Source organism: Pinus tabuliformis, chromosome 2_1, assembly GCF_031772625.1.
Source record: "Pinus tabuliformis cultivar Carrire ecotype Pingquan chromosome 2_1, CPIR1, whole genome shotgun sequence".
In the NCBI taxonomy this organism is placed as follows: domain Eukaryota; kingdom Viridiplantae; phylum Streptophyta; class Pinopsida; order Pinales; family Pinaceae; genus Pinus; species Pinus tabuliformis.
In genome coordinates this window covers 727502336-727517319 of record NC_142299.1, presented here as the reverse complement: position 1 = coordinate 727517319, position 14984 = coordinate 727502336, and the positions used below count along the sequence as shown (strand labels likewise).

The 14984-nt window shown below is 36.2% G+C and overlaps 1 protein-coding gene across 1 annotated transcript; it reads right to left on the bottom strand.

The window, feature by feature from the left end:
- Positions 1-370: 370 nt before the first annotated feature.
- Positions 371-6272, bottom strand: LOC149202651 (uncharacterized). The gene is made up of 9 exons (XM_089401659.1): positions 6013-6272; positions 5407-5893; positions 4947-5146; positions 4615-4817; positions 4433-4523; positions 1619-1650; positions 1204-1260; positions 816-1088; positions 371-635 (listed from the first exon to the last, which is right to left on the bottom strand). Exons 1-9 carry the CDS (start codon positions 6270-6272, stop codon positions 631-633), a joined length of 1608 nt encoding a protein of 535 aa, XP_089257785.1. The 3' UTR covers positions 371-630.
- Between the last annotated feature and the right edge of the window lie 8712 nt (positions 6273-14984).

Here is a 14984-nt window from a genome sequence, read left to right as displayed (position 1 = left end):
TTTTTGCAATTTCTTGAACCAGACTTTGATTCTTGACACCATTTGCATTCCTAGAGCCTGTTTTGGTACACTGTTTTGAGACTGTAACTTTGATGCTTTGCAATATCTTAAACCAAACTTCGATTACCAGCACACTATTTGTAACTTACAACCTGCTGTGTTACAATACATTGAAATGGCTATTATCCATCAAACTGCACATTAACAAGAATTATCTGCTTACACCCATGCACCAAGTATACTTGAAAATTCATATATAAGAGGGTTTGTAGTCCTCAGACAATGCTTCATCAAATATCAAGAGAAGTTACAATTAAAGGTCATTACTAATTTCTCCGTATTCTCTTTTAGTGCAAAGAGTTCCAATTCCTTTTCTGATTGAACTTAGGTTGTATGTTGCTATAATTATTGCATAATCTGCTTGTTTTATGCTAATATAGTCTGCACAAAATCTATCTCATCCTTTGTTGGGCATTTAGTTGCCCAACATTTCCACTGGTTACTCTGGGTATTGTTATCCTGACGATTACGTTGTTATAATTGCAGTTGATTCATTGCATAATCTGCTTGTTTCTGCTAATAGCCTGCAGAAAATCCATCTCATCCTTTGTTGGGTGGGCCTCAGTATTATTAATCTGAAAATTTATTGCAACCAACAATTGGATCTGTCACTAGACTTCAACTAAGATAATATAATGAATAGCCAAACATAAAGCTTATATACAATTTACAAGGCCATAAAAATATGCTGCAACCAAGAAGAGCCTAGTGTAGTTGAAAATTGATACAAATCATAGGAAAGTTGGGTGATCAGCCTTTTGTCCTGATAATGGTGATGGTTCCTTTGCCCTCTGTGTGAATTTTAGTGAGAGCAACTACTGCCTTGCCGGAGAGTCCAGATCCTGAGGATGCTGCCGATGGAGGTTTTGCATGATCACCCACAGGGTGTTGAATAGGCCTTGCTGGGGGCATCGAAATCCTTTGGTTGATATCATTGAGAGTCACATCCCCTTCTACTCCACTGGGCTTCACAACTGCAAATGGGTATGCCACTGGAGTAGCCAGCTTAGGCTTACCTTCATGTGGAGCTAATGGAATGCAACATATAATAGCAAGTACATCAGAACTTCTCATTGCTTTATCACAAAAAATGGAAAGAATTGAGTGCTAACATAGGTGTTTGAATCATAAAGGTTTACTGACCCAACAGTGGAGATATTCTGGTAGATGTGGAAAAATTGGGCACTGCAATTTCCTTTTCTACATTAACCCACATCAACTATATCAAGCATGTTCATATGATTTCCTCAATGACAGAAAAGAACACTCAAAAACCTAATATCATTGAATATATTTTGATAAAATTATGCCTTTGTTTCTGGGACAATAGTTTCTATAGACCAAGTTTGGCCACAAAGGCCCTTTAAAAGATAAGAACTAGACAGAAGCATACCAATGGAGTTTCAAGCCTTTGATTTTATTTTGATTAAATTTGGCTTTCTATTCTGAGAGAATAGGTTTTATGACCAAGTTCTGTCACAAAGGACTTTAAAGGATGAGCATAAACATAAGAATACCAAAGGAGTTTCTAATTCTATAGTTTATAGAACCACCATACCTGGAATTTGCGTCAGTGGTAGAAGGGCATTCCTACATCAAGTAGAACATAAATTTGTCAGGATTGAAGGCATCCTTAACAAGAAAATTTAATGTTTGGCCTTTCGAAGGTCAGATTTGTACCCTTTGATCTTTGAGGCCACTTCAGTAAGACTCTAGTGAGAATTTGGTTTCTACTGACTGAGCAAGCTACAAAAATATTGGTGTTTACCTGGCCTCAATCTTAGTGAAAGGTTACTATGTAGTTAGGCCACGTTATTCAAATATGCAGCTGTAACAGAAAATGCATATTGTTTATTTAAGCCTGCCCCTGAAGAACTTTTAGGCTTCTTTCCAAAACCAAAATGTAATAATGTTTCATTTGGTATATCATTTTTGTGCACTTGAAGTTTAATTTTCGGCAAATTTATAGTATGAATTATATGGAATGACAACAATGGTTGAAGCAGTTCAATTCCTTTTATCACTTGAAGATTAGGTTTAGCCTTTAGGAGACTTCCTATTAGGGTTTGCATGGATCCTCTAAAAAATACAAGGATATTGAAGCAAAAAGGGCAACTGCAAATGGGTAGAAATGGAAATGTAAACAGTAAGTCAGCAAGCATGGATCCTTGGGCCTGTTATCTGTAACTCCCAATGTTTAAGCAAGCAATATCATTATGGAGGCCTAAGAAGTGATGAAAAATGGTCAAACTGAAAAAAAAAAAAAATTAAAAAAAAAAAAAAATAAATAATAATAATAATAATAATAATAATAATCAAAAGAAATATGGGGAAACTCACCCTGTGGTAATTGATAACGAGATGAACTGTGGTTTGAAGAGCATTTGGAAGGCTTGTGAGGCTGTTAAGATTTTTCTTTCCTAGAAGGATTAGTTTCTTAGATATGGCATGTCATTTCATGATCACCAGCTGTGGTGGTCCCCTCTTGTGAAGTTTGAGGGCAAGCTGCTATTCGAACTCCACAATTTTCAATCATTTCCAGACACCAAAGGACTGACTTTGAGCATGTCAATAATTTTCACCAATTTTCATTGAAATTCATTTTGTATTGAAGCAACATGCCAAAATAACATCTACAATAATGAGCCAGCCTGATATATAAGAGTTCCAATTCTGCCTTTATGTACAATACACTATACTGTTATCCAAAAAGGATGTATCAAGCTTATAGTAGCAAAAAGGCAAATAACCTTTTCCTGGAGTTTGTTAGAGTTCAGCCAACATTTACACTGAGATTTTATATGCTTTGAGTTCAACAAAAAGATTTCAATAGCTCAATACAATAACCATACAAAATTGAAATTAGATAATGTTGTACATATCCAAAAACATTTTCAACCCATCATGCACACAACATGTTCTTGGATTAGGAGATCCCTTTATAGGGTTATGCCCATATTATATCCATGAGTACTCATTAGCTCGAATATATGTCATCTTGCCCTTGAATTCTGGCACTTTGATTGTTCTCTTCACCCGCTATTTCCTGTATAGAGTGCAAGCGGCAATACAATCCGACTAGTTGTACAATAGGGGGCATCACCCTAGGGTGTGGAACCAAAATGTTATGGGTTGAAGTAGGCTGCCCAATGAATGAATTTGGTGCCATTGGTGGAAACAACCAGGGGGTTCGATGATCAAACGGGAGAGGTGGACGTGGTGAATGAAATGGAAAATGAATCAATGAACCCCCCATATTTGGATCCACATTATTCTCATGAAATAAACGAACTTGGCAACTTGAAGTATTATGAGATGTGGATTCTTCAGCTGTAACAAAAAAGAAAAAAACACGTTGTTATGCAATCGCATTGAAGGCAATGAAGATATTGATATTTTGAATTTCACATTAAATGGTACATCAATTAATATTTCCATACTAGTGATTTGCAAAATAGAACCTTGTACCCTTCTAGATGTGTGGTCCAGATTGATTTCTTTTGTAGAAGAAATCTCCAATTGTTCATTCATGCTTATTTTCCTTCCACGACACCGTCCAACCTTTAGAAACTGCGGTCCATATTTTCTTGATTTCAACGCAGGAACACTTTGTCCCCCTTTTTTTGTTGGGCTCAAGAAACTATGTCGCCTCTTGGTAGTGACCTTGGATGGAGTTACAACATCAAATTTCTTATTATTGTACTCTTGGCTTACATTTTTTACCAATTGATTTAGTGCATATGCCTGCTCCAAAGATGTGGGTGTTATTTGTAATAAACCCCTCAATCTCTTATGAGTTGATGACATCACAAGTTTAATTTCCTCATCGATTGTTAGGGCGCTATCTTGCCTTACAATGGTTGAATCAGTGGAAGGAGAAGCTGGAAGGTTCATTTCAATTTCTGGGCTCATTACAAACGATTCATTTAAATCAAGTAAATATCCAGGTCTTTCTGTAATAGACCTACAGACATTAGGCAATTCATTGCCCCTTGAAACCTTGCTAGTCACTACCATCTCAACTTTTAGAATATGCTTACAAATATTGCCATTTAGGGCCCATTTGCAATTACAAAAGTTTAGGTTCAACCCTTTATAGATGACATGATACCATGTATCACGAGTTGCCGTAGTTTGGCTACGAACCAAATACTCACTTTCATTGTTTCCATCAGCCATACAATCTTCATCTGGGATATTCTTTGCTTTGCACTTACTTAAATTTATTTGTTGCTCAATTTTTGAAGCTCGAACAAAACCAACATTTTTTAGACGTTGCATGTGAATGTAATACAACTCAACCTTTTTTAATAATAGGTGCAACAACCAATCCACCCTTCTATGGGACGCATTATTCTTCTCACAGAGGTACCTTTGCTTTAGATACTGGTGATAAGATTCGATAGCATTATTAGTATCCTGGTTGGAATGTGGGAAGTCTCTATATGCTTTTGCCCACATATCTGGAAAAAAAACATATATTAGATGCGAAAAAACAATAGAAAATGGTCAATTACAAAATAAATTGATAAAATGCAACCTTAGGAAACTTACATAGCTTGTTGTTGTTTAACCAACTGGTTGCAAAATAATCCAAAAACACAGTTTCTTCTTTGAATTCATCAAAGAAACTTTGAATTTCATGTTGCACAGATGCATCATCTTCACACGAATGCATGATTAATCCCAGAGCACGGAAGATACGGACTTTATTTTCCTTTCCCCTGACTTTCGTTCCAACATTTTTCAACCAGGCTCTATGGACATGCCATACACACAATAATAGTGTACAGTTTGTGCAAGTCCTGAAATAATATAACATTATAAGAGAATATCCTTGAACATTATTGCTTTTTATCTCTTCTAAAAAGAAAAAACTGGTTCACCTTAATGCCTCGATTTCCGCTGCTGCATCATATGTGATGACAGCTCGGACATGCCAATCTGGGTTTTCCTTTTTCCCATTTGCAAATAATTGCGACATCCATTTACAAATATCAGGAGTACCATTCCGTGATGATATTACCCATGCCACTGGAATCCCATTGTGATGATCATCAAAAGCCATTATAGTGTACAGTTGATACTGCATTACAATAAGAAAACAAGATTATAAGCATATAAGATGACGACATTGAAATAAAGTAGAATAAATGAATTTTTGGTAAATATGTTTACCCCATATTTGTTAGAGCTAAAAGTGGAGTCCATTGATAACATGTTGTTGTGTGAGTATCTCACCATCATTGAAAGCATCCACTTAGTTTGTATGCCTATAATGAAAGGAATGTTTTTAACAACATCTTGTTGTTGGTAGAAGAAAAAGCTCTCTGGGCACTCACTAACCCAACAATCCACACTCATTGGATCACTTTCATGCTTCACATACTCTAGCCTCTTGATATTATTGTACATGTTTGACACATCCTTTCTTGTCATGAAAGAATCTCGAGGTGCCCCTGTGAAAAACTCAGCAGATCCATACCTTAAATCAAAGATAAATTTTTCCCAGATCATCGTAGCATTAAAACCATCACGAACCAAATCTTCAACAATAGTTCGTATATGCTCTGTTAAATGCGACGCAAAATTGAATTTCTTGGGCATGTCATTTGACTCATTTCCATGACAAACCACATTTTTGTCATCAATATGTCTGCATGCTGTATATATTAGAACGACATCATTTGGTCTAAGAGCAAGTCGTCGCATAATAAAGTGACACTGACAACCAACTTTGATGCTGTGACGTGGAAGACGTTTCTTAGTTGTGGATCCAGGTTCAGCCACATTGCTGGATTGTACATGATTTGGACCATAGGCACACTTATATCTGTGATCAAGAATTCACCAAAAATTAAATAAAATATTTATGCATGTTTGACATAGTGAACTTAAAATCAAAATTATATATATATATATATAGAGAGAGAGAGAGAGAGAGAGACTCACACAACATATTCTAGATATGTTGAAGAATTTGTCCTCTTGATATCCTTCACATCTTTAATTCGTCGAATTTTAGCAACAAATTGAGTAGGTGCACTTTCCCTCATTTGCTCTCCCCTTATAAAATCCTCAAGTCGACAATATGGAATAATCGCGACTTGGTCTCCTGCTACTTCTGTCCATGTCAAATCTTCCGCTGAAAACTCTATCATCCCTTCTGGGTCCTCAACCTCCAACTCATTGATCAATTCCCACTTCCTCATTCTTCAAATCCCTATACAAATGAGGGAACACGAATATTGACTAAACATATGAGCAACAGTTCATACTATGAATATTGAACACCACTTGAAATGCAATTTTTTGTAGTGTGTAGAATTTACACTGAAGACCCCACCAGATATAAACACATTTACAGCATAATTCCCTATCTCCCCTTCAATATTTCCTACCCATGCACAAAACAATATTATAAACTTTCAAATGCTTCATCTTGGTATAATCAATACATTGCTGAAAGAAACATAATAACATGCAAAATCTGTTGCAAAGAAAAAACTGTTATACAACTTTAATCAGTTTGTTCCACTTTGTTATGCTCAGATGAAGTCCAAAACAATTACATAACAAAGTGTCCATATGATATGCATGTTATTTTTTTAGAAGCTTATGATTGAATATCCTAGGGGAGATTACTCTTTAACTGGCATTGCATTCAAGGGCTGGCAGTTAAGATTACAGCTGGGCTTGGCATTTTTGGGAAAGATGTAGAATCTTTCAAAATTGTAGCCAAAGTGGTTAAGCTGGCTATTTTTGCCTACACAAGGTGGGACAACTTGTATATTTCTTGATATATATTTGTTCAGTAGTGAAATATAAGATACATCATCTAAAAAACAGAAAACGTTTATATTGATGGTCAGAAAATTGTTATCCAAAAAGTTTTGATTGCATGGCTGAAACTCACTTTACTTCTGTATATATGATCAATGGAAGAAAGACAACTTGCATCATGAATAATATTGACTGGAGACAATTTCTTCACTCTGAATAGACCAAGGTCACCTTTCTTCTTTGAAAAATGTGGCTCTGGGCTGAGCAGAGGTGGAATAGCCTGGGACTAAACAATAGGTGGAACTAGAAACTAATCCACGTTTTAATCTTCTGTCTATGCAAAGAAGGCATATATCTGAGCATCAGGACAATGGGAGCGGAGACCTTCTCAATGAAAAGAGTATTTTGTCTATCACTAACCCAGGACATTAATCTCTAACTCTTCTTCCACTAGAATGGGGTGAGGCTTTCCATCCAGCGCTTACACAAGTAGTCTCTTCTGATTAAACTCCAAAGAATAATGGTGTAAACCAAGTCAGCTGAACAAGAGTCTTGATTTCTGATGAATCTACCACAATGACGATCCATTACAAATAATAGAGTTCCTTGCACGAAAATAAAACTTCCATCATATGAATCTCTGTTTGCTGCTATGTGGTTCTTCAAGGTTTCATATTCAAATTCATACTAGTAATTTACAAATGTTCAGAACAGCGTAAATAGTAGAACAAATGAGATGCATTATAGAACAAACTTTAACTCGAATGTGTTTAATTTTATATATGGATGGAGAAATCCTATGGGGCAGGAACTTGTCACTTTGTATGTTGGGATGAATGCATGTTAAATGTAGAAATGCCAGTATTCTTCACATAATGTAAAAGCAAGGAAGGTTTCTTAATGACCAAAGCCTGCATATATCAAAATATTTAAGATTCAAAAGATGCAGTTTGCAAACTCTTAATGATGTAAACTTTCAACAGCCAACCAGCCAGATGCATGACATGAACACAATAATCATGAAGTTACATTTTAGCCCTGAGCTTCACCAGCTCAAAATAAAAGTCAAAATCAACTAATTAAACTAAAGTGACAGATCACAGCTCCTGGAAATGGCATATAGAAATAGGTTTCCGTAGAACAAGGATCCGACTTGACTATTAATCTCTCTCTACTGGTGAAACCTTACTGTATTTAAAAGTAGCTGGAATATTAAATTCAAACATTTTCATCTGGTTCATAATCACCAAGAAATTTATGAAATGCTATCAGAAAAGCTTCGAGTTTGGAACACTTTTTCCATCGCACATCTCAAACAAATGTTTAAATTGCATTATAGACTGACATAAACGTATCACCATGATCTGTGCTCATTTGTCAGCATTAGTTCTAGACAAAATTGAGACAACGAATGCAAAATAGTTTCCGCCTCTTAAAAACATTTTTGCAAGTGCTTCTAAACGCAAGTGCATATCCTTCATATACATATAAGCATATCTTTACCAGGAATGTACCAGGAGCCCGGGAACCAGCCTGCGAGGGGAAGCAATCGGCGGTTGAACAGAGCTCTTGCGTTTCGTCCAGGCGGGTTGCAGAGGCAGAGTATTTTCGAACGGGAGTCAATACCATTTTGGCGCGAGGTCGATGTTGTCAAAGGCAAGATGGGGCGGGCTCGCGGTTGGTGGGTCCCGCGTTCGTTGCCGGAAACGCAAAGGTGGCCGCCGGAGTTACAATCCATGGAGATGGATGCGCCCCCATGACCCGCTCGACATCCATAGATGGGCCAACCTCCATAGGGGCATTTAATACCCTATGTATGGCTGGTTAGCTCTTGCCCAGTGATATTGGTAGTAGACGTACAATAGATGAATTAATTGAGTTGCGGGTACTCCTGTCGCAGCTGAAGACAAATTCATTTGACAGCATTCGTGTAATTATTCGTGCAGCGCTATTGGTACTTGACGCAGTGATATTCGTACTGCACGCACAATGGATAAATTAATTTAACTTCCACTCCTGTAGCAGCCGAACACAAAATCATTTAACAGCATTCCTGTAATTCTTTGCATATCGTTTAGATAAACATGGTAGAATTCAAATCATTCAGGATGCATGCTTCACGAATCGGAGTGTCAAGAGATAAAGAGCGTTGACGGTGTTAGTTTAAGTTAATGTTAGGTTTTGTTAGTACTCTGCCTTCTATAATTTATAACAACTATAATTTGGAGGATCTTAGGTCGAAGTCGAAACACTAGGGGTAAATTTAGTATATTTTTATTTTTTATATTCATGTATTTTTTTTAAATTTTATTAGCATAACACTTTAGACTCCATACATGGGATATAACATTTTTATTCAATATTCATGAACGTGGCCTTTAAGGTTTTTAATTTATTATATATATATATATATATATATGTTTATTGTTTCGTGGGCTTTAAGGAGGTTTGATTATATTATTTTATTTTAATTTTTTTATCATGTTTATTGTTTCTATAAATAATTACAGTATATAAATTTTAAATATTATTATAATTATATAAATAAAATTGAATTATTTTTTAAATTTATTATCACAATATATAATTAATAAAATAAGTAATATAAATTTATTTCAAAATAATGATAATGATTTAAATAAATAAAAAATAAAAAATAAAAAATCAAACAAAAAAAGCATGTATAATCTCACTCGCTGTTTAAAAGTTAAATAGAATTAATATTATAAGTTTTCTTATATAGATTAATCCTTAGTATAAGGTTAAATAGGATTTATATTATAAGTTTGTTTTACATAGATTAATCCTTAGTATTGTGATTTAAAAATGAAAACTTATAATAAATTGGTACTTCATTGTTCATTGGATTTGTGTATCCTTATTTGTCTCTATAATGTTAATCATTATTCATTTTATAATTTTTACTTTTTTATATTGATGAATTGGATTTTCTAAAAATAGGGTTTTGAATTTTTCTGTATTTATATTAATTTCATGATTTATATTATTTTTTCTTGAATATTTATTTGTGCAAATAATACCTTCATACTCACATCATGTATATTTCTATTATGAATTTCAATTTTTTCAAAATTTATATTATCCTCGGCCTCTCTTCTTTCCATCATATCAAATTCCTAATCATTATTTTTAGGAAAATTGAATAAATATCTATTTCTGCTCATGCTATATTCATACATCGCATTGTATCTCTTAATGCATGAATTTGGACTTTTAATTATTATAGTATGTTTAAGAATATATAGATATATGAACAGGGTAGCATTTTCATTATGTAAACTGGAGAAGGGTCAGATCTTGTACAAAATTTAAGTGTTCTCTCTGCAATTTTCATCAATTTACATTGAAATGAGACCTTCTTGCTACCAGCCTTATTTACATAGAGTCTTTGAACATAACTATAACTACAAACTCTTCAAAAAATACCACTATATTTTATACATCAACATAACATATACATAATATTAAAACAAAAATCTTTCAGCTGCTACCGGGATCGATTTCTTCTCCCGAAGGTTCATCCAATGTCATTGTCAATTCCTCTGCGTCATCCTTTCCAGTATCCAAGACCCGCTCAGCAGCAACAACCTCAGCACCAACAACGTTGAAGACCGTGGCTTTCCTAACCCTGAATACTTCCTTTATAACCCTTACTGTAGCAGTTTCCACTTTTATTTTGATGCTTTCCACCTTCTACTGCACGCTCAACACATCAATGCATAAGCCTTTCATTGTCTTTTGCAACAACTCCATATCTTTGCCCAATCCTGATATCTGAGCATAAAGAAATGCCATATTTTCGTTTATTTCCTTAACAATTTCCTTTATAACTTGTTTACACGAATTATCTACCAAACTCTCAATGCTTCCACTACTTCCATGACGAGACCCTGAGCCTCCACCACTGTCGTTGCTCGCAAAGGCCATCTTTGTAGTAATACGACTCTGGACAATAACTATCCTTTGATTAACTGACCGCAGTCAGTTATAATATATAATAGCATGTTCAACCTCGACATTCCTCCCAGTCTTATCCTTCATAAATGCTAGAAGATTCAGAGTCTTGTCAAGGCAACTTCCCTCCATTTCTTCCACCTCCAGAAATAACCAGGAACGTTTTGCGATGGAACCAGCCTCCCCTGCGGGTATAACTATATTGAAACTCCTGGTGAGTAACCAAGACCTCGACGCCCACATGTCCTCATATAGGAATTGCATACCAATGCTACGAAAATTGTGCCTTAACTCGACACCTACCATCCCAGCTTCCAAAGCACTGTAGAGGATCATCAGGGAGCTAACCGTCTAATTGTCGAATTAATTCTCTAAAAACCTATACCCCAACAATATAACGTTGGCCTAGTGCTATAGTTTACGGGATATGACATGTGATTATGTATTGAGTGACATTTAAACTACCCTGTTCCAGCATCACCCTTGCATTGGCCTGACCATTTGCCAAGTGGTTATTGGCCCACAACACATGGAACCTACCTTTTCAAAAAAATTTAATAAGTAAATAATCCTGACCATGACTGAGGAGGTTTCATCTTTGAGAAGGTTGATGTTCTCGAGAAGCTTCATGTATTTTTGTATAATCATCATGGAGTCGCCAACTATAGACAATATTTTGATACCATTAGCCAAATTGATATTCATACCCTACCAAACAGAAATGGATTCTGCTTGATTGTTTGTCACGATGCCAAGTCCCCATGCGAACTTTATTTCTTCATTTTCTTCAAGGTTAACAATTACACCTCCCGCTCCAGCCTCCCCAGAGTTACCTTTCGATGCTCCATCAAAATATAGTTGGTTGTTCCCAACTTTCCTTTTCCATTCAGTAAATTCATCCCCTTTCAGTCTGATACAGAAGGACGGAGGGCCATAAGACTTTGAAAGAGGAGCTTTGAGGTTGCAATTAGAGATCCTGAGCCAATCTTTTTCAGTTCTAGACAACTCTTTCATATCTGAAGCATCGAAACCCCAGGAAGAAATAACCTCAAAGAGTAGCATCATTCCTTTGATTGCTGCAGTTTCAGAGTTATGGCATTGATTTTGGAAAATAGCCTAATTACGACATAGCCATATTGACCAACACATATACTTAGGAATTTACATCCAACAACATCTTAACAAAGAGTTCGGGGAACAAGTAGATTTATGCTTCTAGTGAATAAACTTGTCACTTCAGTGATCTGCAATTTGTGGGGAAGAAGCCAAAGGTGCTAAGGCATAATTTAAGGCATACACAATAAATGAACATTGGAAAAATAAATGCTTGATGGTTTCCTCCGCGTTACCACATAGCACACAACGAGAGGGACCACTAATTGTCCTCTTCTTTAAATTCTCTACCGTAAGGATTTTCTCGTGGGCCAACTCCCAGTAGAAAATGTTAATCTTAGGTAGTCCATCGTCGTTCCAAATTTTTCCCCATAATCTAGAAGGAAAGGGGGAAGGGGTTCTTGATTAAGAGAGAATTACCATATTTAACATAATATTTATTCGATTTACCTCCCAACTGGGCTCGTTTGTCAAGTTTCCCAGTGATTATTGGAGTGAGCCCTATAAGATTTTCGATCAAAGGATGTTAGTGTAAGAGGAGGTGATTGGGCAATTCCAAAGGAATCCACCCGCACCCCAAACCCTGATCATACCAACAGGAGATATCTGCTAGGTGGGAGAACAATCAGATCCAAGAAGAATGTGTTCCCATTCCCAGGTAGCCAACTAAGATGGTTCAAAATGAGAAATGATCAGGCTTTGCAAAGTCTCTATATTTTTTATCCTTTCCCTTCCCATGATTCGTCCTCCAGTCTATTGAGGTGATTTTTGTGGAAATATTTCCTTATAAAGGCTTTTTTCCACCACTCATTGGAGTCCGAGAGGAGCCTCCAAACCAGTTTAGGCCCCAACACTAGATTCATTAGTTCATGATCCTTAATTACTAATCCTCCCAAATTCTTAGGTTTCATAACCAAATTCCAGTTAACGAGGTGGAATCTATGATCGGTTCCCTTGCCTCCTTGCCATAAGAATTTTCGGATGAGCCTGCTTATTTGTTGATTGATGTAACCTGGTGCTAAGAGACCAACACCCAAACATACCAGAAGAGAATATATTACTGATTTGATGAGGGTAACTCTCTCGGCCAAGTTGATCCATCTAACTCCCTAGGAGTGCACCCTTTTCCTTATTTTTTGTAGTACATTCTCCCAATCTTCCCTTGAGGCATGTTTTAAGGATATGGGAATCCCAAGATATTTGAAGTAAGTTAGATGAAAATCCACAAGGATGCCCAACAACTGGACAATTGAATTCATTGTTTCCACTTGGCAATTCCAACCAATTAATTAACATTTCAGTTTCTTGATCAAATCCCTAGAGAGAACAAGAAACCCATCTAGAGTTTTTTTTCAATCTAGATGCAATTGCCAAGGGGGCTCCTCCAATCATAAGAGTATCATTGCCAAACTAAGAGTGATTAATTCCCCTGACATTTCTTGCAATATTAAGACCCGGGAGGGAACCATCCAACCTCCCAAATTCTAATTTACTACTTAGAGTTTCGTCCATGATTATATAAAGAAGAGGCGAGAGAGGGAAACCTTGACGAAGACCTCTAGAGGCAACGAAGAAGGGGGCACGCCGACCATTGATGAGAGGGGTGATCTAGGGTGAACTAATAGAATCTTTAATACATGAGATGAAATCATTACGAAAGCCTAACTTTTCCATGACGAGGAAGAGGAAGGAGTGATTTACCTGGTCAAATGCATTTTCCATATCAAATTTGATGACCATTCCAACTTCTCCTTCTTATTTGCTTGAATGAATTTCTTCCTGTACCAGGATGATAATATCAAGGATGTTCCAGTGTTGCATGAGCCCACCTTGGTTCTCTGAAATAATGGAGGGGTGCCTGGGTTTAATTCTATTGGCAATGATTTTCATCAAGATTTTATAAGAAGAATTGAAAATCGAGATAGGGTGAAATCTAGAGAAGGTGGCGGGATTGGCATATTTTGGAATCAGAGCGAGAAAGGATGAGTTAGTGCATCCCCCCAACTTATTTTTAACTCTGTTATAGTTCAACATCTAAATGATGTGTTTTTTTATGACACTCCAAAATATACGATAAAAATTGATAGAGAATCCATCTAGATCTGGAGCCTTCTTAAGATCTAAATTCCAAGTCGCACTTCGAACTTCTTCTTCTATAATTTCACCAGAGAGAAACACATTAGAAGGCTGGGAGACAACATTGGGCAATGCTTGAATAAAATCAGGGGTGCCTTCTAAAGGAATTGAATCCTTATTGAGAAGAGATTTAAAATGATTATATGCCTCCAATTTAATTTATGATGAGGTGTTGACTGTTTGCCCACCCATAACCTTTATTTCCCTGATTTTATTCCTTTTCTCTCAAGCCATTGCTTGTTTGTGGAAGAAGGAAGTAGTAAAGTCCCCAACTTTCAACCAAAGACAGTGAGATTTAGGCCTCCACAAATTTTCCTCTTGCCTGCTAAGATTGAATATATGAGTGGAGAGGTCTTTTTCCTTTTGAATGTGTGATTCTTTGATATGGATTTTTTCCATCATATTGTAATGTTCTTCTAATTCTTGGGCTTTCTCTCTTCTTTATTTCCCTGGGGGTTGATAATTCTCTTTAAGCCATTTCCTCAATTCTTTTTTGACCTTTTTTAGCTAAGATTCCCAAACATAGTTAGGGGAGCCTTGGACATGGAAAATCCAAGATCGCTTTACCATATTCTCAACCTCTTCATATTGGAAACAATCTAGATTGGATTTAAAAAGCAATGGCCCAAGGTTTAAAATCTTCTCCGTTGAGATCATGATAGGGTGATGATTTGAGTCTCCTTGATATTCAATGGACAAATAGCAGCCCAAACCATTGAGAAGTCAGTTGTTATGCAACAAAATCCTATCCATGTCAGCAAATATATAATGATCTTCCGACCGTCTATTAGACCAAGTGTATTTCTCGATCTTAGGTTTGATATCAATTAGGTCCCATTGTTCCATTATTTCCTCCATTCTATCACTAAAATGATCCCTGATCGAAGACCCGCCTCTTTTTCGTGTTGTATTTAGGA

What these genes read in the sequence shown, in the direction of transcription:
- LOC149202651 (XM_089401659.1), bottom strand. Translation starts at nt 6,272, where the DNA reads ATGAGGAAGTGGGAATTGATCAATGAGTTGGAGGTTGAGGACCCAGAA. An exon ending in CAATGAGTGTGGATTGTTGG is followed by an intron (nt 5,147 to 5,406) that starts GTTAGTGAGTGC and finishes ATTGTAATGCAG; the next exon opens with TATCAACTGTACACTATAAT. An exon ending in GCGGAAATCGAGGCATTAAG is followed by an intron (nt 4,818 to 4,946) that starts GTGAACCAGTTT and finishes GCATGTCCATAG; the next exon opens with AGCCTGGTTGAAAAATGTTG.